This window comes from Populus alba, chromosome 10 (assembly GCF_005239225.2).
Source record: "Populus alba chromosome 10, ASM523922v2, whole genome shotgun sequence".
Lineage (NCBI taxonomy): Eukaryota > Viridiplantae > Streptophyta > Magnoliopsida > Malpighiales > Salicaceae > Populus > Populus alba.
Window position 1 is genome coordinate 11,715,639 of NC_133293.1, and position 27,712 is coordinate 11,743,350.

Below are 27,712 nucleotides of genomic sequence, written 5' to 3' on the forward strand. Positions count from 1 at the left end.
ACTTATCCCTAGCCAACACATACAAAGTAATTGGCTACTAACTCTGCAATTAAAAGACTCGGTTGATGAAAACAAAAGTTAAGAAACCAAAATAAAAAATAAAAATAAAAAATCATTGCTACAATCAACAGTGCACTGTGATGATATAAACAGTGTTTAACACTGTTCAGCACCCTGTTTTAGTATATTTGTTATTCTATTGTAGTAAATTTTACTGTAGTAGAGCAAGCATTTGTCATTTGAGTCAACAGGCTTGTAATTTCAAAATATCTTTTATTCATATACCCCAATTAAACCAAAGAAGCATGGAAACACAAATATAACATAAATAATGAAAGCAAAGATGAGGAGTTAACCCATGATCAACAACGATCAGGCTCCTCCCATTAACCTGGAAGTCTTAAGGGCTTATATTATTTCCTTATTTATAATGTTGCCAGAAATTGTGAACATTTTTCATTTTCATCTATCAGTGCTTTTAGTCACTCCAGGATCGCAAGGTCACTGTTTACAGGCGCAAGTGTTGCTCATTGATCTGAATTAGAGAAACTTCACAACTTGTTTATTTTGTTTCTTTATATACAAACACACTTAACATAAAAAACCCGAAAGTCACAGATATTCAATAATCACACTAGAGATCACTGACAACACAAACTAAGATTCTTGATGGAATGAAAGCCTACTAGGTGAATCGATTCTTACCACGATTTCATCTTCAGTATCAGATTCATCACTGTTATTATCTATGGTGTGAGTCTCTTTTGTAGCTCCTTCTGATAGGACATGAACTTGTTGGCGGTTACGAAACGATGCCTTTCTTAAAACTGACATGCTGTGTGATCGCTTTACTTGGCTACTGGAAAAGCTGTGGGCATGCATCCGCATATCAACCTTATGAAATGAAACAAGAAGCCAGTAAATTCAAAAGAATCAGGACATATAATGGAAAAGTTCCATTATCAAGAAATACGTGTGATGATTTCTAATAGCCACAAGATATAATTTCAAGCTCCCTCTTGTATAATTTCATAGCATGGAGGCACGATGAGCTACATCAAATGGTTGCCTGAATGATTAATTTATTAAACAATAAAGCCAGCGAGCCTGCATATATCAACATAAAAATTCCAGACAACCATTTTCTGACCAGCAATGATCCCAAAAGGTGCTTCGGAACATATCTTTGCAAATAGATGTCAATTGAACATACCATGCTGCCAAAGATACCCAGCTGCATTGCTCTTGCAGGCAAGCTATTTGCTTGTCGATATGTCCCTTCACAGTTTGACTTACGTTCCCTTCGTCTGTAGAAATTTTCAGGCCAACTCATAAGACCACCATGCTCTCTAGTTAAAGGTCTATTGGAGTGATCAACTGATGCTAATGAGGATGACCTCCTCAAAGCACCATCAACTTCAAATGCTGCAATGTCAAAAAAGATCACTCTTGCTCTCGCCTCAACTTGATATCGGGATCCTTGATGAGAGAAACTGGCTGCCTGGGAACCTGGAATCCATCAGAATCAGTGACCTAGTTCAAGTACCTTCTAATTGTCATAACCCATCAACCAAAAAGAGCATGGTTGAATTAGAGTAGCTTAACACATCAATAACCTGTTTACATGATTGTTAAGGAAGTTATGATTAACAGTAAACAATTTATACATCTAAATATAAATTCATCAAATACTTGACTCATTCATTAGGGAACTGATATCTATTACAGCCCATCGTGTGTAATTTTTTTAATCCTGTCCAAAATGGATGTACAGTTGAAAATAGCAAATCACTGGAAATGCTTATCTAGACACTGATGTAGCATCAATAGGTGTCACATCGATGACATTGTTATTATTGATTTATTAGCCCAAAACAAATGAAGGCCACCTCTCCTCCAAAATCATTTCAAACCACTGCAAATCAAACTTCCAAACCAAGATACATACACACTGAATTAACCAAAACAGCACCCAATACCTATACCACCATACCAGTGACAACTGACAACCATATAGCAAAGCTATACCAACTAATCTACCCTAACAGTTGCAAAATTGCCCATGTTTGAAAAAAGTAAACATATTATGCCCACTAAAATATCAAGCTAAGTTCCAGGCCTCTTTGACACTCCTCTTAATCTCCAACCCTTAACAAAAAAAACTCCACCGGCACTACTATATGGCTTGAGAAATTAATTAATTTAGCAAGTTTTTAAAAATATAAAAACTAGCGAGGACAGGTCATTAAAAAGAATAGGAATGATATAGCTATTTTGTTTTTGAGTGGCATAATGCTATAACCTTTGCATAAAGTGCTAAGAATAGTTAGATATTAATCTAGCCAAAGGATGTTTGTTATTTATAATTTATATTTTGTTCTGACTGAAGTATTTTGACAAAAGTCTCTTATATATTTAAGGTATTTTGTTTGAGTCAAATATTTCAGTAAAAGTTTGTACTTTCATTTATGGATTATGCATTTGCGCAGATGCAGAGGATATAGACATTAACATCCAAAAAAGCATTTAATGATCACAATCACTGCATTAATGAATTTAAGAAACATTCTTTTAGGACCTATTTTAACCAAAAATTAGAAGTTCAAATATTATATTAGGGAAAAAATCAAACTCAAGTAGGAATTTCCAGACAGTTCAAGGACTGTTTTTGATGTTATCCTGAGTGCAAACATTCCCATTCTGGCAAGCGGTGGCTTGAGAGTGCACATTGAGCAAGTCCTGTGTTTGAGCCATGATAGGTTCTTGGGTTGGGGTCGGTTTGGGTGTTTACAAGATCTCTAGGTCTCGTGTACCACAAACCAAAAGAAAAGAAAAGGGGGAATTTCTTTGATGGCTCAACAGGATGTAAGTCTCTGTCTGCCCGCGACCCTATGGCTGTCCAAGGGACCAAAGTAAAAGACAGTTTCAAGTGAAACCGAAGCACCAAAAGCTCACGGACTGTTTTGCAATTTTTCCAAAACTAAAACAGAAAATTCATCCATTATTTTTTAAACAAATTCAGCATAAATTACCTGATATCTCTATGTTTTGAGAGCTTTGATTTCCTTGCAGAGGCAAAAGGACAGCTGGTGATGCAATTAATTCATTGAAACCATGGGCTTTTATGAATCCTTCTAATAGAAAGCCAAGATAATGATGCGGCACTTCTATAGTTTCTCCCCTAATGTATGTGGTGATCACTGACCCTTGTGCAACAAGGACTCTCAATTCTTGCATTGGCATTTTTTCAAATACCTGAGGATGCAAGAGTTTGGCAAGAACAATTGCACTTTCCTGAAACATCACATGAGAAAAGGAAAAAGGAACATAGCTTCAAGTAACAATAACCTTGCTTAACATAACTGAAGAAATTTTACCCTCTTCCAAATTAGGGGCATTACAAGGCAACTAGACAATATGATTTTGGGAAACATCCAACCCTTGACTTATTCATCTTAATCAACGAGAGTAATTTCATGGATGGGGGGAAAATGAGTTAATCTAAACCAAAATGTATCATCATACCTGCCATAGGAAATCTTCAACTGCAGGGTCAGACCCTAGCACCGAAAGTATTTTCTCGCTTTCAATAAAAAAGCAGAGTACCACAGAATCTGTTATTATGTCACACATGCAACGTTTCCCAACTAGGAGTTCATACAGGCCCAGGGTGCTCCCATGTGTAAAAGTTGGATGCAGTGAGTGCCTGCTCCTAATGTTCTTGCTTGTCCACTGCCAAACAATAATTTTAACTTGTGAATTGTGATAAATTTGTTAACAAGGAAACCAAGAGTGGTATTTTGACTTATTCCTCAAATACCAAACTTGCCATATAAACTTTTATTTACCTTGACAACACCATTGGAAATAAGCCAGACACCATTTGGTTTGGAGCCTTCTTTGTAAAGGGGCACTCCACATGGTTTCACTATTTCTTTTGCAGAACCTTCAAGGGCTTTACGCACCATAGACGGAAGGGCTCCCAACAGCGGATGGACACTAATCAAGTCAGTTATTTTGGGAACCTTTACCAAAGGAGGATTTCTTAGAAGTCTTTTCAAGTCAGTCTGCATTAGAAGATATAAATATCTTAACTTCAGATTACAAAATCCCACAATTGCATGTAGAATTTGTAAAGGAAAAAGCCAAAATTACCTGGACAGCATCGTGAAGATGAAGCATTTCCTTGTCTTCCAATAACCCAACCTTCTCAAGATTTTGGACATAATCAATTAAATGGTTCAGCACTGAATATGTTACTTGTCTTGTTTTCACAACACGTAAAACCTGAAAAGGCATTGAATAATTATTTGTGGTCTGGTATCCTTGAGTTAGAAGCCATGGTTCTTTTTGGCATGGCTTATGGAAGATGAATTTTGGTTTACAATTCAAAAGTTATTTATTATAAGTAACATATGAAAAATTAACTCAAAGCAAGTTTTGTTATGAAGGGAGATAAAGTAAGTTAGATGTTAAAAATTCAACTTTTGACTCAAACAAAATTTGGACTTGATTTTGTAACAACTTTTTCACAAGTCAAAAGTTTAAAAACAACTTAAATCAATTTCCAAAAGTCATACCAAACGGAACCTATATCAACAATAAACTCATCTTGAATTGCCACCACCAACTAATTCAAACCACATGAATGAAACAAATGCGATGATCCACAGGCCTCAGCCTACCTAATTCAAGCAGAATTCATCATGACTAAACAAGTAGATAGGGACAGTTAAACTCACAAACCTGAGGAAATGTAACACGAACATCTTCCAAGAATTTTCTTGCTTCTTCTCCTTCTGCCACACTTTCGTTAATGACTGTGGAAGCAATATCACTGCCACCTAAAAATATAAATAAATGGGAAAAGTCAATCTTCTCACAAAATTTTACACTATAGATACATAGAAAACAAATATGCCATTTCAAAACAAAATAAATGTATCACTCCACAAGAAGTCATTGAGCGTACATTTAACTCAGGTTATTAACATTCAAAATATTTTTAGAGGGGTAAGAAGATGTTTATTCCAAAAAAAAATATCTTCCCAATAACATTATAACAACAGAAGTACAAAACCACATTCTTCTACCCAACTCAAAATCATGCAGGAATTATGTTAAGTATGACCACCTGCTATTTACCATTCCTAAACCAAGATTATCATTTATCATGATCCAGGTATTGCAGAGCATCTGAGAGGTCCTATAAAGTGGACTTTCCAATTCATCTTAGAAATGGTTGCGTGCAGTACCAAGATGGAAAAAACAATTAAGGGAGAGAAGAGGAAGATAATGCGAGAAGAGAGGAGAATGGACCATAGAGGTTTTGGCAGCAATTATGAGACTCAATGTTCAAAAGTTAATGATGAATAGCAACCTGACTGGTATGGGTAACAGGGTGTTCTTCAAGAGACTCCAAACCAAAACCAACTGGATTAGGAACGACTATGCATTCAGAACAAGTAGGTTTCTACACCTAACTAGGAATAGAACAATAAAATAGAAACCAAAGTCAAGGAGCTGAAGTTAAACTTTGATTCTAGTTTCTATTTTTATTATTCTCCCCATGGTAAATATCCTAAAATTCCTTTGATTGTTCCAAATTATTTTCTTTGGCTCAAAGGAACTTGATTTCAAAGAGTTGACTGCAGAGAAACCAGCAATAGTAGAACAATAAAATAAAACCTAAGTTAAGGAGCCAAAATTAAAATTTTAATTCTAATCTATTTTTATTTATCTTCCTACAGTAAATATCCTAAATTTCCTTTGACTATTACTAGTTGTTTCCTTTACCCAAAGGAACTTGATTTCAAAGAGTTAAGACTGCAGATAAACCAAGAGTCAGAATCCACAAAAACAAACCTCTCCAATCCAGGTTATTTTGGAAAAGAGACAACCGCATGACATGAGAAGAAACCTCTAAAATCTACCATTAGAATAAGCAACAATCTCAACATGAACTACAACTTTAGTTTTTGCTTTGTGGAATGGAAATCTATGAATTTTGGGCACATGATAGACTGCAGGAAAACTAGAAAGCAAAGTAGGAATAAGATGTAGAAATTTTCCAGGTACATTTACCTAAGAAAGAGCTACAAGATTAACTTAAATTTATTCTAAATTCTTCTTTGAAACACACCATTTACCAATGAAAATCCCAGTTTCCAATGAATTCTAGCTTCTTTTTTTTAAAGAAAAACTGGGACATGCTTTAAGGTTGGCAAGTATTTCATAAAACAATCAGCAAAGGATCCAGGCAGAACTTAATTTTGACTTAAACAGAATCTGCCAATGAATGAGCCATAAGACTAACTTCAACTCCATGAAAATGCATCTAATACATCTTCAGACATGTAAACTCTTACGCAAATATTTAAGTTGCAAATTCCAGGCAGACCACAAATCAACATTGTAAGGTGCTTTAAACAATCTTGTGACAGCATGTGAAAACCTTCATAACCTCACAAGTATTACCTCCACCATGGCACCACTAAGACTGTCTTAATAAGACATGTTTGGGAAAAAAACTGTACAAGGATTAGAACAATTTCACCATTAACATAGAAAATAGACTTGTATCACTGCAACATACCTTTACAAACTTGTATACTGACTAGCTTTTAACTGTATTCCATGTATGTCCAGCTACGGACTAAGATTCTGTCTACTGGAGGAAGTTCTGTGAATTTAAATGAGTGATTGATAGGGAATGAAAGACAACATTGGGAATTAGTATTTTATTTATTTATTTATTTGTATGCACCAAACCAAATAAAATAAGAGAACCTAATAAGTCTTAATTCCATAAGAAAACTAGAATCTTAATTTGAATATTAAATAATAAATACTAATATTCCTAAACAATAGTGAACAAACAAATACTAATTCCCACTGTTGTCCTTCATTCCCCATCAGAATTCCTTTATTTCCCCGAAAAAGATTCACTGCCAAGCTATTCTCACACTAGACCGTGATAAGAAAACTGTGTATGTTCAGTAATATATCTGCGATTGTTATCTCCCTCTCCATGCCATACTACCTTCCTTCAGACCTTGTAACTGATAACCATCAGCTATAATTAAGCACTCTATATCTCTCTTCCTAATCAGATTTGTTCTAAATCAAATAATAAAAAAAAAAATTAGCCACAGACATCAGATGATGATAAACAAATTCTTCCACTACTTTCCAAGTTGTCATCAGTCTGTTCATGCACTGAGTAATTGATCAGTCACAACAAATTTAAACAATTCTTCCACTACAGGGACCAGCTCAAACTCTGTTGTCATACCTGGACCAACCTAACTGAAATATACACAAACTAACAGTAGAAATCTATCTTCCATGTTGTCATCAATCTGTTCATGCAAAAAGTATTGAATCACCATGATACATTAAGTTTCTAGATCATATTTAGCCTTGGTCAAGGCTACTACGCATGGTTGCAGTATCTTTAAATGCAACTTAGATATAAGATTCCTCAAAATCGAAATAAGACATCTCATTAAAGAAAATTGCTGGAAAAGTCAGATTATGTGCAATAACCATTGCAAAATGAAGTAAACTGTGAGGCATGAAAAATCAACCAAAAAAAAGAAAGAAAAAGAAATTATAGCAAATATAATGGCCATGTAAGGTTCAATTTTCTTCTGGAAAGAGCGGCACACAAGAACTAGGCACTTAACACATTTACAATGCATTGCACCTGCACATTGGTTAATAGTTTCTAATCCCGCAGACAACTATATGAATAGAAAATACAACACGCTCCACAGACTGCATTCAAGGAAAACTTTAAATAGAAAACTATTTTTTTTTTTTTTAAAAAAAAAGTATTAAATCAAGTAAAATCTTGTCTTTTAGAAATGTAACCAATTTACCAATAAAGTCATGTAGTTGCCGCCGTGCAATTCTATGGGCACGTAGAAATGCAGCACAAATGTAGCATGCAGATTCAAGCCTCTCCACAGTGAAATAAGCAACCATCCTCTGAGGGCAAATGCTTGCTTGAAGGAACTTGTAATAACTTGGAAAATGAACATTGGATTGCAAGCCCTTCCAATCACATAGACACTCATGGGCAGCCAGGTCAATTGCTTCATCTACTGATTGCATCAAAATAATTGCAGTTGTTTGCATTATCCTTCCCTCATCAAGCATGCCCCAATAAGCAGCTTGGACTCCTGGTATGAAAAATTATTCTATAACCATCAAGTTACTTGCATATTTTTAGCAAGGGTTGGTTTAAGAAAGAAATTGACAATGATTGTCTGCTAAATGAAAAAAAAAGTTCCACAATAGAACTTCAATGCATTGATGAAAACAACATCTTCTTTGTCCATCCACTTGATAGCATAACATGCTTTTGATTGGAATTATAAGCTCATAACATTTGTTTATTGGATATGGTCGTTGCTATTTCCATACATTGATATGGTATTTGGATCTAGGAGGATGCTTTTGCACCTTAAAAAGTACTTCTTTGTCCTTTCAATTATCCATGCACTTAGTGATTGATGTGATGCAAGTTTTTCCTTTTTGCCTTCTGATTTTAGGTCTTGTATGAATTTCTGTTACAATATGTCGCTGGAAAATCTTTTTTTTTTTTTTTTCCAGAGGAAACATCCATTTTCGAAGTTTTTCCTAGTACTGTATAAAAGAGAGTAGAATTACAACTGAGTTTCTTCATAGAATCTAAAATGAAATCCTTAGGCAAACCGCATGGCCTTTGGTACTGCATTCAAAAAGGATATTTAGGTAGCTCAAAGCATCATTCTTGTGAAACCAATTTTTTTCCAAAAAGCTGAATGTTTTTTCTCCTCTTTTTTGTCTGGTTTAATACTTTACTTCTAATTGTGTATAGTCATTCAAAATTGTGTTTAGGCAATCATGATAGATTGGCCTAGAGAAAGTGCCCATCTCAATTTAGGTGTTAATCTAAAAAATGGATGCTTAACACCTTCTCGTTTATACCACTCCCTGATTATCCTTTCCTTTCTTTCTTTCATTTTGTTGTTTTCCCCCTCAAAAATGAAGTGACAGTTCTCACTATCTAAGAAATACTTTGTTATTTCTACCACTCCAAACTAGTTCCCTTGCTAACAGATAGTTCTCAGTTCTGCACAAATTACATCCTACACAAACTTTCAGGCATTTTTTCTACAAACTAGCAGATTTTTAAGTCAATTCCTTAGTCTGTGAATAAAATAATATACATCCAAGCACACAAAATCCCCCTTTCTTCTGGAGATACAGTAAAAGTGCAGGGCATTTTAAGGTTTTATTTACCTTGCCAAAGACCCAGACCAACCACAGAAAAAGCGTAAGCAATTAAAATAATAAACAGGGTAACAATAAACAGCATACATACCATTTAGAAGGCGTATGCGGATATCTTTCAAATTATTTGGGTCTAAATTATTGCCAGCTTCAGATGCACTATGGGGGTGTTCAAATGACCCTTCCAAATTATTTAAGCTTGCAATATATGTTTTAACTGTAGGCCAGTCAACAGGTCCAAGTTCCTCATCATCTCCAAGATCACCAAAAGCCTCTAGTGCTTTTTTCAGCATTTCATACTTTGTATAGTTTAATATACGCTTCTGAAGATAAAATGTCACAGATGACAAAAATAAGTAAATAGCTACAAAAATAAAAAATAGAATACGTAATATTTTCACTAATTTACAGATAAAGAAATTTTTCATCAAAATATAAGAGTGCCTATTTGGTGTCCTTCAGCTATAGTGGATACATCCTTAACTTGCATAATTTTCAACACAAATACAATAAGAGAGAAATATAAATAGTTATTTAGGATAGAAATATAAACAAATGGAAGTGATAAAAAAGTGGAGAAACCAAGAAGAAGCAAAGCAGCGAGAAGGAGTATTATAAATTCAAATTCCGTTTGACAACCATAAAGTCAGCTTATGTCAAATTTAATGATAGAAACCTGTTTACGGACACACAAACCCTGGTAAAATATTAACAAATTATGAATTCATGTGCAAGCAGAACAAATTTAACTCCCATTGATATGAAATGCAATAATTCCTGACTATGACTAGCTTAAAAGGAAATAAGACAAAAAAATCTAAAAGTATGGAATCCTAAATAACTAGACATTAATGTAAACCTCACCTTGGTAGCTGATAGCCTATCCATGTCTAGAAGATGTAAAATAAACTGTGTTGTTGACCCATTCACGATAAGAGTCAGAAATACGATTCCACCAGTGAAGAAAACGAACTGTAAAGGTGGAGAATAAAACATATATCAACTGCTACCTAAATTTGACAGGGAACTCAATAGATTCCTCATACACCTTATTATATTTCTAGACTACTAATATTGTCTGATGCATAAATTTGACCAGTAGAAAGTCAAGGATCAAATGAATAAAATAGCATGTATTTTTACAGAACTCACCAAGGTTCCTGTTTCAGAACTGATATACATTGAGCTGTCACTAGTGCGCTGATACATATAAAAAGTAAAATCACTAGAAGTAAATTATATGGAAAAAAAAAATGCAAAGATATAATAGAAGCTTAACAGACACAATCTTCTTCATATGGCTTTGAATAGACATCAATCATTTATAAGCTTGAAATGAATGTCATGTAAGTAGTCTTGGTCATGGGAACTATGAGGAAACTTTTGGTTCAGAAAACTACTCACATATTTATAATCTCATGGTCATTAACGAGATATTCAGCCATAAAATAAGGATCCAAATGAATTATATCAAAGAGTGCATGGACATATGATGTCACAACAGCATGGAATAGAAAACAAAATTAATAGATAGCTGAATCCAAAAAACTTGCTTGCCTTGACAGACAATGAAAGTGACAATGCAACAGCCCCTCGAAGACCTGACCATATGAGAATGGTTGCTTCCTTCCAATCCAAACCATAACCAAAATATCGTAAAAATGGATACGATACTCCAACAACTACAAACCGGGATAGTTGCACAAAAATGTACAGAAGAAATAGGTAGCCCCATGCATGCCCTGAAACAAAACCAGGATGCATTTATAGACATAGAAATATCATATTAAAGGCTAAAAGTTGCATCACTATGATTTAAGAACTTCCTCTATGACAATTGTCATGTCAGTTTGTAAAAATCTTCATATCCTTGTTACCATTGTAATAACAAAACAACAACAACAACAACAACAACAATAAATTTTAGATATGACTAGGCCTAGAGTTTGGATGGAAGACAACAGCGGCACTTTTATAATTAATTTATACTATTGTGGAATAGAGTACTCAATGATCTATTTATAGTGCTTCTAGAAAGAGTTCTTGGTTGACATGCAGTGAAACTGAAATTTTTTACTTTAATACATATTTTATACTTATTATAATTTCATTCTGTTTTAGTGGGGGGAAAAATACTTCTTTTGAAAAAAATTGTAGAACATCTTTTACTCATAAGAGATTGGGTTAAGATTTGACCAAGGACCCTCAAAAGGATGTAGCTGTTATGGGACAAGATGATTATGTTCAATTCAAAATGCTTACACTATCAGGAAATAAACCTTAAGTATCAAATTTCCAGACATCCTCTGCAAGGCATAAGATTCCTTTAGACAACCAAGACATGACAATAATATTACAAAAGTTACAGTGCAAGGAGAGAATGCTTGGTAGGATGAGCAGATTACATGTCAGTGATCAGCTAAGAGGTATACTAATAAAACCAATTGGAAGAGAGATCAAAGGCGAAACTGGACCAGCTCAAGTGTGAGACATCCTTAGATGTAGCAGTTGAAAAGGACCCGCTGCAAGGATTAGAGGACATACGTGGTTTGAGATAGGAAGAATGAGTCTTTTTCAGTCACTTTTTAAAGGTACTGTAGTGACCTGGATGCTAATTGATAGCAGAATCAGTGTATCAAACACTATTTATAATGGAGATTGAGATGCCTAAAATGATGTTTAATTGATCAGAATGTTAAAGCAGGACACTGGTCCTATGATGACTTGGTGGCTAGTTTGGTGAAGGATCCCCAGTCCTACTTTATCAGGATTCCACCTGGTGGTTGCTAGCTGGAGTGCCCATGGTGCACATGGAAAGTGAACTAGGTTGGTTAAAGGCACAAGCCCAAAATTCCATCCTTTAAACCCCTTCTTCCATGGCCACAAGGTATACTAAGCCAACTTGGTTTTCTACAGCCCTGCACCCTTATAGTGGAAATTAAGTGGATTTCAAGCTATGCTAGCTTATCAGAAATGGTCTTGAAGAACTTTGGGACTTTTTGGATAGGTTTTCACATGTTCACGATGTGGCCTTCCACCATTGGCCACATGGTATGGGAATCATTAATATATTCCATTATCATTTATCAAAGTTAATGAACTTCAAATCGACCTGTAAAAATCTAAATGCTTTACTGGTATTAGAATTTAGAGAAGTAGAATAACAGTAAGAAAACTTCAAGAAACAAGTAACCCAAAATATTAATCTTGATTAACTTATGTATATGTAACTTGAGAGTGTACATGGCTATTTATACACAATCTATACCCTTAAATTGGAAATAGAATTACTTCCCATGGATCAAGCCTCAAGTCAATCTCATATTATTAGATAATATTCTAACATAAATGCATAATATTCCAACAACCAATAAAGACATAACCAATTCATAAAAAGCAAACACATTCACTACCACATCACCAAACCCTTTTGACCTAGCTCTAGCTTTAGCTACAATTAAATCTTCATAGGCAGATTTGTAAATCAGTCATGCACAAATGCTGTTGCAAAGCAAAGTTGAAAAATGGAAAACAGGTGTATTGTATGCCCATGCAAGGATATGGAGTTTAAAAGTAAAAATACCATGGTTATGAAAAATATTGCCACTGCTCAGAACACCTTCTGCTATAACAACGCCACTGCAAAGGAAAAGAGAGCATCAAACTTTTAATGAATATCACAATTACCTGCAAATATACTGTAAAATAGCAATAATATATGTTTATTTGATTGGAAAATAACTTGCTGGAAAAAAAAAATATAAGCAGAAAAAAATATTTTAATGGTTTGCCTCATCCGTTGGTGTGATACCCAATGACAATGATTTAGTATTGAACTCAAAGCAATACGATGACTATGACAATCTCATGGCGCAGTTGAATCCAGTGGATGATAATGTTTCCTTATTTCCCTAAGCCAAAGAGACAAGTATTCTTTAACAAATTCACATTTTCAGTAACCAACCATCACCAATGATTTCTTTTTGTTAAAGCTAAAGGTCCATTCTAAGGTGGAATAGTGTTAGGAAGAAACATGCCATGTACTTAAAAGGAGATTTTTTGTTCTGATAATTGAAACACCAAAGACAAAATCCGAATGTAATTCAAGAATTTAATCATTGAAAGAGTAGAGCACACTGCTTCCCTCGCTTGAGCTGATCGACATTCCTTTGTCTTCTTTCTTGCCTAATCCAGGCATTAAATAAAACAAACACAACGAAAATTTACTGCTGATCTCACTCCCAATCTGGAAATCAAATGTGGATCTATGGGTCAAGGTGGGTTGCATAGCACAAGCTTCATGTGTCTTTTCATGATGTTAAACAGTTTAATCAATGCCTTCTGGTTTTCTTTATGTTTTGTCTATCTCAATAACATAATCATTGAAATCTCAAAAATAAACCGACAAGTCAAATTCATCCAAGCATACATGAAGAATAGCAACGGCTTAAGAAATATGCTAAATCGATTTCTTACCTTAAGATGAAAATCAGAGTATTCGCCATATAAGCAACCATTTCCCTGGAAGAAAAATTGGGTGAAATGGATTAAATGTACAATCTTGTTGAAAAATTGCATTCACATGATAGCAAGAAATGCATTCATTGGGATTGTGGATCCCACACATGCTCTTGTGGCAACAGTGGATGACTGTTATTTTTAGGTTTAATTTCAGAAGATATCTGTTATCTTTTCGGTGGCGACTGTCAGAAATTTATAACTGCCATGACTCTTAGGAAAAAAAATTACATTAGCAGCAGCAAGTAATAAATAAACCGTGTTAATGTTAGAAGTGGAGCATCTCAGGTCTTTTGCAGTCTGCATCAAACACCCAACATTCTCAAACAAACTTCTCTGAAAATTTTTGGAGCCTGTGTATATAAATTTATTACCTATTGCAATATACTAATGTCACTGTTCCTTCTACAAATAAAGGGTATCTCAAAATATTAATCATAGAAGCTAAGAGAGATCATTCTTGTCACTGTATTTATTCCCCCTTAAGCTTGCAATCATACAATCAGATTTTAGCTAACCCGATCTGAAAGTCTTCTGGAAGATTCCTTTCCACTTTTATCTTTCTCATTTCTTACCTCACCTTTCTTTTCATTAGTGTTAAAATAATTCAAGCTGATAGAGAATAGTGGATCGATGTTTAAAAGTAAACAGTACAGATTGGTACAAGATATTGTTTTCTACAAAATATAGTCCCCAAAAACTATTTAACCTACACTAATAATCAAAAATTTTACAATATCCTAAAACCTCTATCTCATCATATGAAGCAGATGATTTCTATGGATTTACATGACTGTTTTGAGTCCTATTGGAGAAATCAGCCATTGATTTCTCTTCATTTCTTCTTTCTCAAAGAACTTAATCATTATAGAGAATCCATGCATTGCTTTAATCTTTGCAGTCATTAAACAGAGAGATAGGGTACTTAAGTGTGACAAATAAGAACTAGGCATACCAAAAATGATGCAAGCTCTGTTGACCATCACCCTTGAAAGCAGTCCTGGCTACTGCAGCGTAAAACCTGTCCAGTGTAATATCAAGACATACCATTTCTCCAAGTTGCTAAGAAATTATTGATAGTTTATCAACTTACATTCCTAAAGTCATCACTGCCAAAACACCAGAAACACCAGCACCCTCTTGAGCCTACCACATGAAATGCAAGTTAAGTTTCTTGTGCACAAAAGACAGGAAGTAATGTGATCAGTGTCATAAATTTGTCACTCCATCGAATGCCATTACAATTTCAACTGTATATTGATAATGAATGAACAAGATGTATATGCTGAATAACATAAATGCATAAGCTGGCCATAAGGATTAAAAACATGGAAATACCTATAAATTATCAAGATTACACAACACAACCAAGCTCAAACTAGTTGGGTTCCAGTATATGAATCCTTTTGAGTCATTCAGGGCGATCATACACCAATTCTGACTCAATATTGAGAGATATTAAATCCTTTGATACAATCCACAGCATACCAGACAGGAATCAAATTTCTCATACAAAACATTTCTTACTTCAAATTGCAAATAAAGCACCAATATAATGTGTTGCATGGAGAAATGCAGCAACAAGAGAAAATAAGCACCTCCAAAAGGCTCCATCCTTATGAAACTTTCTGGACATTGAATCTCACCATGGAAAGCTAGTTTCTTATTTTCATAATAAATTAGAGGCACTAAAAATCAAGTTAATCAATCAACAAGGAGATCCACCTTGAAGCATAGTGAGGATTAACAGATAATGGATCCTATTTTGTAGACAAAAGATAAAAGAGATAAGATCATAAGAAACAGTAAAACCAGCCAAAAAATCTGAACGGGGTTGAGACCAAATATAGTCACAGGGAGAGAAACAGAGGAGAAGTGTATTGACTAAGTAGATATCGAATTCATTACTGGAATGCAAAACTCAAGCTTTCCAATTATCAATTGCAATTTAAATAAGAGACCTTGTGATGCACTCATATGAGAATGGTAGACTTCAAAAATGTTTACTAAGATATTTAGCTAAAATGGAGAATAACATTTTGCTTGCCATTCAGAAAGGAAAATAAATAAATTTAAAAGGCATCCTGGTTTGGAAAGGAGCATACAGTGAAGTAGGCAATGTAGCTCACAGCCAGTGTCAGCGCAATCTCTATCACTGTGTCATTAAAGATAAACCCGAGCCACAAAACAGATGCAATTCCAAAAGCAACACCAATGCCTACACTGAATCATGAAAAGATTTTCATTTCAAGAGTGAAATCCTTCGCTCAGTGCAAATTAAAAGTAACTGGGACCTACGCTCCAAGTGAGACTTGAGTTAGAAATTTGAGTATGGAAACCCAGTTGAAGCTCTCCCCAAGGACCATCCGATAGAATAGCTGATAGACCACAATTGCTGTCCTGGACATAGAAATTAAAGGCATTAAAAGAAGACCAGAGATATAAAAAGTAGTAGGACTGGATTTTTCACAGAAAAAGACATACATATATTGTTATTTTGCTGGTTTCACCTGCTCAGATTTATCAAGTTATCATAGAAGATCAATAAAAATTAAATACCCATCATTCATCAGGGATTCTCCTTCAATTATTGTACTCAATTTTTTGCTTGCACCAAGATCTTTCAACAGAGCAACAACAGCCACAGGATCAGTAGCACTCAGAAGTCCACCGAGCAACAAGGAGGTTGTCCAACTCCAATTATATGGGAAAATGAGCTGCAGCATAAAATTGCAGAGTAATTTTACAACAAGCAGACTATAGCATGTAAAAAATTTGTAGCCTTGTAGGGTACCTTCAAAGCACACCCAAGACAACATGTTGAAATCAGAACTCCAGGACCGGCAAGTAGAAGCATTTGTGCCATACACCTCTATAGAAAAATTGGCAAAAAGCAGTTGGTTCATAAAAAGAGCAAGAAAACCTAAATTTTCAGAGGATGAAATGCACACAGCTACCCTTACCAGTCAATATAAGCAATAAAATCACCAAAATTCTTATGTAGGAATTAAGAACATAATGAGGTGTCAAAGGAAACAAACCACATAACAAGGAGGTACAACAAAGAGCCAAAAGAAACCATGTACAAACGTACCAAAATTTTCAAATACTTCCAGATAATGTTTGATTTCAAGTCCAACAATTAATCACGTTTATCTAACATGGGATCTCAGCAAATATGCAATTTAGTCATGTTGTTTGATCAACTATGAACTACAAAGCATCGAACCTGAAACATAAGCAACCAACTTTCGGTTTTCCTCACCTTAGAACCATTAGACTCATACCGAACCTGATGAATTACAAAAAGCTTGCAGGAGTTTTACTGGTAATGTTTAAGAGGGAGTGAGAGAAACCTTAATTTGGTGGACTTCCATTGAAAAGGAACTCTCAAAAAGAAGGGCAGGAAGGAAAACAGCCAATAAAAGGTCAGGATCAATATGTGCCCCTGCATCATTCAATTACGATTGGGGAACATCAACTAAATTATCATCGAAAACAATAGTCTCAGTCAATCGAGGCTTTAATAAAATGAAACTTACAGAGCCTGATCCCGTCCCCAATCCTTCCCAGTTTATGACAGGTACCATATTCTGCACAGCAAAAGAAACAACAATCGAGAGAATTCCTTCTTTCTTGATCCAACTAAATTATGATTGATAAAAAAGAAACAAAACATTTAATAACCTAAGGATCCAAGGGCAATGCCGATGACGAGTAAAGCAACAGTGTAAGGGACTCGGGTACCACGCAAGACATGTCTGCACGCAATCCCAAGCCCCAAACTTAACCCAAAGAAAATCACAGTGTCCGTTGGATTCCATTCATCCGAAGAAGCTGGCGAGGAAGACGACGACGATATTCTGTGCAGTAAAACTCCCTCTTCTTCTGTAACACTCCCCATTCAATTTCCACCTCGACTGAAACTGGTTGTTCTAGTAGAGAGAGTGTCTGACCTAACCTTTTCTTTTCTCTTATCCTTGATAAGTAAAACAAGTCGGCAGTACCAAATCAATGGAGTCTAAACGGATAATAAGACAGTGAGAATACCGTCGTCAACTCTCTTGACTACGTTGCTTCTTTATTATAATGAAATTGTCCGAATTTCTACCATACGATTTGATTTGATTTGATTTGGAGGATTTGGAAAATATTTCTTTCACCTTTGAACTCAATTATTCGAATATTGTACTCAGGGCACATCGTCCGTTGGTGCTCGATTTGCTTCTGGTTGGTTGGTTGGTTGGTAAATAAAGAATCCATTCTCTTCGCAAGATTTTCTAGTCTATGTTTCCGGAAAATAATTTTCAGAAAATTATTTTTTAAATTTTTTTATATTTATTTGTTATTAAAAAAATTAATTAACAAAAATATACTTTTCAATTTAAAAAAATTTAGCTTAATTTCTAAAAAATATTTTCTTAAAAAATTTGGACGGAAAATATTTTTTAAAAGTTGTGAAAAATTTAGAAATATCATATTATTTATTGATTACATCAAATTTGATCCTCAAACTTTTGATTTCTATATTTTATTTTATTTTTTAATATTTATTTTTTAATTTTATTTCTTAAAATTTAATTTTTGTATTAACTTTGGTCCTTATTTTTATAATTATTATTTGTTTTTTTCTAATTATTTTTTTATTGAAATTTTTTATCTATCAAATTTAGTCCTCATTCTTTTGATTATTACTTATTTTATTTAAAATAATTTATAAAATGTTAATTATTATTATTTTAATTTCCTCATCTTTTATTTTTTTATTTTTTAGATTTTTTTTTATTATCTTGATTTTTTTTTTTTATCTGAGATAATTTATGAAATTATATTTTTTTTAATTTCATTCTCATTCAACTTTTTAATTTGTAAGATTTGTTTCTCATTATTTTAATAAACTTGAGAAAAATAAAACATTAATAGATTATTTTTCAGCTCATTTTTCATGACATAACAAATATTTAAAAGTATTTTTCAATTTATTTTTCATTACACTACTAAACATCGAAAAATAATTTACTTTCTTGAAATTCACTTTTCTAAAAATTTAATTTTAAAAAAAAATATTTTTTAGCAAATAAACAGGGCCTTAGAATTTACCATTTTCATTAAAAACTATCTTGATAAATTATTATTATTGTTATTATTTTAATAATTGAGAAAATATACCTGTAAACATCGATTCATCTCAAAAACAATAAATTACCACTCCAGAATAACTTTTTTTTTTTTTACGATGACATTCTAACGTTATTTTATTCTGTGGGTTAATAAAAACTAAATTTCTATTCAAATAATTTTTAAAATGCATATTTGATGTATTCATAAGAAATTAATAATTTTTCTAGTTTTAAAATTTGAACTCAAAAATTAAAAAAAATCTCAAGTCTACTTAAGATAACCTTAAAAGAACTTTAGCAGCCGAAGTCCCCCGGGGGAGCTTGGCAGTGTCATTTCATTTATTTTTAAAGTATTTGTTTTTTTAAAAAATATTTTATTATTATATTTTAAAATTTATTTTTAACATTAATATATTAAAATAATTTTAAAATATTATAAAAAATAAATTTTCACATAATACTGTTTGGACCCCACTTCCAGATAAATTTCTGTTCAAGGATGATCCTACTTGTCTTGCATGATTAAGTTACTGACCTCTTTACATATATATGGATACACTTGGTTTAATATTGATTAGTCCTTATAAACGGGGATATTGATAACCTCTTTTTTTTTTCCTAGTATTTCAATTGAAATTTCCATCCTTAATTCCTACATAACACACTTGTGACACAACCACTGCCTTGAGCTGTTAAATATTTAATTAGAAGAAAAAACGGGGATGGTAGTATTTAAACTCTATAAATATTTGGATAAACCTTGATGGTATCATGTTAAAAAATTACTCGTTATAAGAACTTGAACTTATTATACAAGATCTAGAATATGGTTTTATATCATTCTCTACCTTAAAGATTGGTGAAATTAATTTGGAGATTCTCGTGTCTGCATTCTAGAAATTACAGGTTTGTAATTTTATGCACAAATTACAGATTCTAATTTTTCTGGAAAAGATGAAGAAAATCTATAGGTTATTTCTAAAATAATAATAATAATAACAATAGATTAATATCAAAAGTACCTTTTGGATACTGTGTTGTTCCTCATATTTGCCTCAAGTTTTTTTTTTTTTTTGTCAAATCCTGGCTTTCAAAGCTCAATTGGGTGGTATTAAGTAGGCAGTCAGTATTCAGATTTCTGCCTTCATAATAAATTTAAAACATAAATTTAAATTTAAAATATGGGGTTGTGGCCTAGTGGTTGAAGGGACTTGTTCCATTCCTTCATACCAGAGTTCAAGCCCCACTTGTGTACGCCTGTCACTCCCGTGGTGCCTTACATGTTCATTGGGCTTGCAGGATGTTCAGTGAGCCCGGGGATTAGTTGTGGTGCGCGCAAGCTGGTCCGGACACCTCGGATTACAAAAAAAATAAATCATAAATCATAACATAGGAACATACCACTTAAAGTACAGAAAGATGATCGCAACAACAAATGACGAAGGAGGAAGCTTCACAAAAGGAAAATCTCGTAACTTCCAAGCCATCCGCTTCAATGAAACATGTCACCAATTTCAGCACAGTGCCCGTTAAGCATCATTTAATGCATACGAGATACATGCCCACGCGCTGCCGCGAGCTTATAAAATAAATATATTTAATAGTGTTATAATTGTGAATCAACGCTAGATAAGTAATATAAACTAAAGATATGATGAGGCTAATATTTCATGACGGGAAAAAAAATTATGTTGGTGATCAAAACTTAGAGACCGAACAAAATGATTTATAGCAATCCATAATGTTTTGAAAGGAAAGATACATTGATTTCGCCACATGATTTAGCTTTTCTGTTAATAAAAAGTAAAAAAAAAATTACAAAGCTAAATTTTCTACCAACTTAATATTAAAAAAAACCAACAAAGATAATTTCGGAAGGAAAAAAACCTATAAGAAAAAACGTTGTAGCAATTGATAATGTTTTATGAGGAAAACTACAGTACTTTCCCTAATAAAATAAAATAAAAAACCATTTAGATAAATACTGTAGCAATCCTTAGTGTTTTGTAAGAAAAACTATAACGTTTTCCCTATATGATTTAACTTTATTGTAATTATAATTCTTAACCAACTTAATATTTTTTAAAAATGAACAAAGATAATTTTGGAAAAAATAATAAAAAAAATCATATGGGAAAACACTGCAATAATTCACAGTGTTTTAAAGAAAAAAAATTATAAAGCTAAATTCTTAATCGGCTCAATATTAAAAAAATATTAAATCGACAAAGATAATTTTAGAAAAAAAAAATTAAAAGAAAACACAAAAAAAAGGGAAAAAATCATGTTGGAAACACTGTGGCAATTCACAGTGTTTTGTGATGAAAGTTACAGTGCTTTCCCACATGATTTAACATTATTTATAATGATTTTTAATAGTAATTTTCAACAATGTTTTGTGAGGAAAGCTACAGTGCTTTCCTCACATGATTAAGCTTTATTACAAAGTTAAATTCTAACCAACTCGATATTTAAAAAAAAAATCAAATTTATTTAACTTACAAAAAAGACATTACAAAAAAGAAAAACACAAAAGAAACTGGAAAAAAACCATGTAAGGAAAAATTGTATCAATCCATAGTGTTTTGTGAGGAAAAACTTGTATTTATTTGTAATTGCAATTATTAACCAGCTTAATATTTAAAAAATAAAACTGACAAAGATAATTTTAGAAAAAAAAAAAACATAACAAAACAGGAAAAAACCACATGAAAAAAACACTGTAGCAATCCATAGTAATTTGCGAGGAAAGTTACAGTGCTTTCCTCACATATTGTAACTGTAATTTTTAACCAGCTCAATATTAAAAAAATAAAATAAAAAAGATAATTTCGGAGAAAATAAAAACAAAAACAAAGAAAACCATGCGGAGAAACACTGTAACAATCAACAATGTTTTAAAGAAAAAAAATTACAAAACTAAATTCTTAATCAGCTCAATATAAAAAAATTTAATAAATATAATTTTGAAAAAATAAAAAAATAAAATAGAAAAACTAATTGGAAAAACACCGTAGCAATCCATAATATTTTAAAGGAAAAAAAATTACAAAGCAGAATTTTTAATCAGTTTAATATTTAAAAAGTAAAATTAATAAAGAAAACATTTTAAAAGAAAATTAAACAAAAAAAAGAAAAAAAAGGAAAGTTGGGAAAAAAAAAGGAAAGCAATTTTGAAAAAAAAAAGACAAAAAAAAGAAAAAAAAGAGAGGGAAAGTTGAAAAAAAATGAAAAAATGAAAAAAAAAAAGAGAAAAGCACTATGGATTACTGTTGTAATCCACAGTGCTTTGTGTGTGGGGGAACAGTGATTCCCCCACACCATTTAGATATTGTTAATTGATTGATTTTCAAAACTAATTACATTTTCTTGAAAATAAGAAGTATACATTTTCTTCTTCTTTCAAACTAAGTACGATAAATAAATTATTTTGTTTTTAATGAATCATTAATGTCCTTTTTTTTCCTTGTTCACTGAAGCTTGAAACACAACAGATAGCTCTCTCCTGGCCCTGAATTTTAACCGCAATTATAACCAGATTCGAATCCGAGATCATCAAGTAAAGATATTAATTTAATTAGTAGTTGCACCGTCCTATTAGGAACAATGATTAATACTGTTTATGAACAAGAACCTAGTCCTACGAAGCTTGCACGCCAAGGGAGTAATCTTCCTGTGTTTGAAACGACGTCCCTTGAAATTCTCTTGTTTTCTATGCCATCTTTTTTACATTTTCTCACGAGAGAGATGGAGATCAGAGAGGGAGAGGCAGTCAAGGAGACGTGGGCTTGGTGGGCATGGCCAATCATTTGGATTCTGTCAAATTCTCGTTAGTGGGGAGTGATATAAAAAGTGGGTGTTGCCTGGCGTGCCATGGACGACATTTTGGTCTTCTTTCAATTCCTTCCTTTTATCCATGCAGTTTCTACATTTATTTTCACATCAAAAGTCGCACGCCCTCTATTTTTTGGCTTGTTTAGATGGTGTATGTCTACCCATCTTCTCCCCTAATTCAGGGAAACGTAATCTATAAAGTAATTACTTTAATCGTAGTTCTAATTTTGCCTTTGAATTGTTGTAAAAGCGCGCGCACATCTATTTTATGTACAAATTTGAAAAATAAATGAAAAAACTATTTATTATAACTATTCTTTATCAAGTCAATTTTAAGGGGTGTTTGGCAAGTGATGTAACCACCGTTTTTCTTAATTTTAGGTTTTGTTATTTAAAATTATTTTTTTATGTTTTCAGATTGTTTTGATATATTAATATTAAAAATAAAAAAAATATTATTTTAATATATTTCTAAACAAATACATTTCAAAAAAACCTCACAATCCTACATGGCAGCACTGAAATTAAAAAAAAAATTAAAAGCTTCTAGGGAAAAAATAAATTTCTAAAACTTATAAAAAAAAATTGATATATAAATACACACACGTTTATGTAAATCATGATAATTTAAGAGTTTTTTCATGATTCGTACATGTATGTGTACGAGGATTAATGTGATAATTATTTTCAAATTCTTTTTATTAAATACCTAAGATCAAACACGACCGGTCATTCCTCAAATAACTGGAAATCGAGACAGACTTGCCTCGGTGCATGGTCTACTCAAGAGCATGCCTAAACTCAATGATAAGAATCATTTTACCTGTGAGGGTTAACAGTAAATTAACTATAGGTCGATTAGACGGTCCAACTTCGAAGATTAACCCCATGCGTGCGCCCTTGACAAAAAGGAATCACCTTTTCTTTCATTTCGAAAAAGCAAGGAAGGCAGCACGCATAATAATTAGCATATCCATATATATATGGATAGACTAATTATGTATATATATGATAATTATACTCTTATCAATATGTATAATTAAGTACTGCTGAATTAATAAATTGATTTTATAACTTATGAAGTTCCTTTTTTATATATTATTAATGTGAGTGTTCGGGACAATTTGTGTACATCTCGATTAATCTTACAGACCCTGAATTTAACGACTATATAAATCTTTAATAACTATTATATTAGTAATAACATGATTTAAATTTAAAATTACAAAAAAAACAAGCCTTAAGTTTCCTTTTCTTTTATTTACGTGGGTGTCCGGGCCAGCTTGCACGCACCACGACTAATCCCACGACCCACCGAACATCCTGCAAACCCAGTGAGCATGTAAGGCACCCCGGGGGTGACAGGCGTGCACAATAAGATTTGAACCCTGATGGGGTGGAAAGGAACAAGCCCCTTCCATCACTAGACCAAGACCTTAAGTTTCTTTTTTGTTAGGCCGCAATGTTAGCTTTACATCTCAGTAAACATATGCGTAAAAATGTGCAAATCAGAGACAGTTTGAGGAGGGAAAAAAGAAAAAAACTTGAATAAAATCCGAGAATTAGAGGCCTGCTGCAGAGTGAAAGGATCGAGGTTAATTACTGATATATCTAAACGAAGAACTTTAGCTAGTAATTATCAGTATAATTATTCTTACTTCATGATTTTATTGACTTGGGAAAGAGGATAACAAATGTGATAAGTTCGGAAATATCCCATCAAATAGGAGCGGTCAAAAGTATATCCTCGTTCGAGGGCAATTCAGTTCTCTGATATAACTTTCTTGAAGACTTGAGCTGACAGCAATATTTCTCTTACTGGCCCCATCATCACTGTAATTATTAAAATGATCATTTGATCTTAGCTTGCTAATAACAAGTTTTAAGCAACTTTCCTAGCTGTCAAGCTGCAATGTACCATTGTCATAATAAGAGATCTCTGCTCTACTGCTAGTGGAGGTCCCGGAAACTTGCCGTGCTCCCATCCTTTTCTTTTCTTCTTTATTTTTTACCTTGCTATTGATGGGGTAGTGTGCGAGGGCCGGCGGCGTTTTCGCCCTGAGAAGATTGGAATTGAGAAAATGTATTGTATTGTATTGACATGAGTGGTTTTCTAATATTTGTATATTCAGACAAATGTTTTTTCTAAACCTCGAATGGTCTTGATTAAAACATGGTTTCAGTTGCGGTTAAAATGTATTAAACTGCTACAGATATTATGTAATGATCGAACATGGCTATGTCCCATGCTTATTTATATTCAAATGCGTATAAATGTACAAAAAATTAAATGAAATAGTTAATGTACTGACGTTGTTATTTATGCAGACTAACTAATCTAAAGTTCTTAATTGTGAATACATAACACAAATTAAGAAAATTGACAATAGTTTGCCAACATCTTTTTAAAAATAATTTCCCTGAATCCAAGGATAGTCACGAGAGAGTATATGTTAGATATTTATATATAAATTATTTCTTAAAATTTTATTTAATAGTTTAAGTTATTGAGTTAGATTAGTTATTTGGCCAAATATCAAAACTTTAGTGATCAAATAGTTATGAGTTTAAATCTTATTATTTTTATTAAAAATAAATAAATAAATAAATTAACCATCATGTAACGTAGATATAAACAAGTTTTAAGTTCAAATTTTCACTTAAAAATATGTATTAAAGAATAATATAAAATTACATATTAAAATTTCACCTAACCATTTATATTTTTAAACAAGATGATATTTTAACATGTTATTGAAGTTTTGATAACTAAACAATCATGAGTTAGAAATTCTTTAATGGCTACGTACATTATGTTTTTACTGATGCTTTGCATGTATGAACTGCGTACCATTTAATGCTATTTTTCTTATCATTATTTGTATGTTGTTTAAAAAGGTTCATAAATTGTTCCTCTGGTTTTACAAGGCAATGGCTTTCACTAAACGAATTCAAATACCTTTTGCTTGGACAAATTTGGAATGACTCGGGTTTTTTAAATTTTTTGGGAATTTTTTTTGTTGTTTTCTTTACTTTTCTCAAAAATACAGTGATGGCTCTTGTTTTCGTAGCATGTTTTTTTCCAAACCCCTCTGCAAAGAAACAACCGACTTGAAAGAGGGTCAGAACCCGGCATCGGAAGCACATTCACATGCCGGGTGCTCAAAAAATTGAATATCTTCAAAATTTATATTTAGTAGTTTTTTAAATCTTTTAAAGATAAAAGAAACTTACTGAAAATATTTTTGTACATTTTATAGCTTTTCTTCTCCATGTTGTTTGTTTTTTTTTTGAAAAACAAGAAAATACTCTGTAATTCATGAGTAAACAATGGAATCAATCATACTTTACAAGTTCACTGCTTTACAAAAAATTTGCACGCTACTGAAATTAAAAAAAAATAAAAGGAACATAAAATAGAAGATCATCCTATTAGGGGAATATATTCAAATGCAAGAAAACAAAAGTGGGCCCAAAACAGCCATAAAGCTGAAGTTTTAACGTTAAGAAAAGAGAATTTGAGCACAGCAGAGGGTTCGAGGGGATGAACAGTGAGCAAGAAAGAGGGTAAGCCCAGCTTGCGCATCGAAAGGGCAGGGAAAAGAAGATAAGCAAATGGAGCCATCATCACCTCCCATGGCGGTATGCCATTTAATCCACCATGCCTCATTGATGCTGCTCCTTTTGTGGGCCTTTCTCTTTCCCTTTAATTTCCTCTTTATTCTCTCCCACAGATGTATTTTAATTTTCGGTGAGTGACATCGCATTCACAAACAGATGCATCTCAAAACTGTATCATTGATTCCTTCCCCATATTTCAGCATTTGGGACCCCCAGTAGAACACGATCTCTCTTTTATAAACTCTGCCATTGACTTTAACTTGCGTAATTATCTTCATCCATCTTGTGTGTATCTGATATAATCCCAAAGAGATTTTCAAGGAGGAGCCGTATTGATCAGTGGGGAGGAGAACCATACAACTTCAGATTTCACCACCGTTTTGGGTTCACAGGTTGACATTGCAGAGAAAACAGAGCACCCTGGGATGCTACCTTCTGTCTTGCAACGATAAAATACTCCTTTATTTGACAATTAATCGGTTTATTTCTGGTCGTTTCTTAAATATAATATTTCAAATTATATATAAATTGTTAAATAAAATAGTGAATTAAATCTCATAAAATTAATTATATATTTTTTAATAAGATTACTTACAATGGCTATTTATATTCTGTTCGTATCCATAAAATTGTTGTTAGCAATGGCTTGAAAAGTTATTAACATTGTAAGAATTATGCTTTTTTTTTTGGAATAATAAAAAAATATTTTATGATTTTATTTTTAATTTGACGGTAAAAAAGCTCTTAAAATAAAAGAGCACGCAATTTAAATATATTGCATATTATTTAGGTTTGTAAAGAAGTTATAGAAGATTCTATTCGAGATCATAAATAAAATGACGTGTCTTATTAAAAAAATAAATTAATTCTTATTTATTAGAAATTAAACAATCGTCTGTGAGGAAACCCTGTAGGGGTTATTTAAAAAAAAAAAACATGTATTTTTCCTCTAAGATGACAAATCACTTCTTAAAAGGTAATTACACTTCATCATTCTTTAATGCAATAGCTATCCAACAACTAATTTATAAAACTGTACGTATAAAGTGAAAGATAAATTTTGGCCGTATACATAATAATGTAATTAATACTTCGTAATTTGCAGGCACTACAAATTTAGCATGTAGCCGTAGAAATCGTCGTAAATTATGATACACTCTTAAGAATTCTCAAATTAAATCCGATTTCTACGGCTACATGCTAAATTTGAAAATAAACAATCATGTGGAACCTGAAACCTTGCTATCTTCATAAAGGCATTTAACCTTAAACACTTGGATCATGTATGTTTTTCAGTGAAAAATTGTTTTTGAAAAAAATACTTTTTTTAAAAAATT

At 32.7% G+C, this 27,712-nt stretch overlaps 1 protein-coding gene across 8 annotated transcripts; it reads right to left on the bottom strand.

Moving 5' to 3' along the window:
- Positions 1-388: 388 nt before the first annotated feature.
- On the bottom strand, positions 389-18,045 carry LOC118046483 (sodium/hydrogen exchanger 7). Of its 8 annotated transcripts, none has more exons than XM_035055405.2 (23): positions 17,488-18,040; positions 17,343-17,393; positions 17,157-17,248; positions 16,595-16,672; positions 16,360-16,517; positions 16,099-16,200; positions 15,906-16,023; positions 14,894-14,946; positions 14,756-14,821; positions 13,759-13,803; positions 12,866-12,921; positions 10,840-11,024; positions 10,435-10,482; positions 10,147-10,254; positions 9,374-9,605; positions 7,884-8,186; positions 4,747-4,844; positions 4,156-4,287; positions 3,849-4,067; positions 3,526-3,732; positions 3,033-3,294; positions 1,214-1,509; positions 389-894 (listed from the first exon to the last, which is right to left on the bottom strand). In XM_035055405.2, exons 1-23 carry the CDS (start codon positions 17,702-17,704, stop codon positions 658-660), a joined length of 3,363 nt encoding a protein of 1,120 aa, XP_034911296.1. In that variant the 5' UTR covers positions 17,705-18,040; the 3' UTR covers positions 389-657. The 8 variants fall into 8 exon arrangements, with proteins under 8 accessions (XP_034911296.1, XP_034911297.1, XP_073267671.1 ...); XM_035055406.2 differs by having other exon boundaries at positions 10,435-10,474; positions 10,832-11,024; XM_035055410.2 differs by lacking the exon at positions 389-894 and having other exon boundaries at positions 1,479-1,616; positions 17,488-18,044.
- Positions 18,046-27,712: the final 9,667 nt, after the last annotated feature.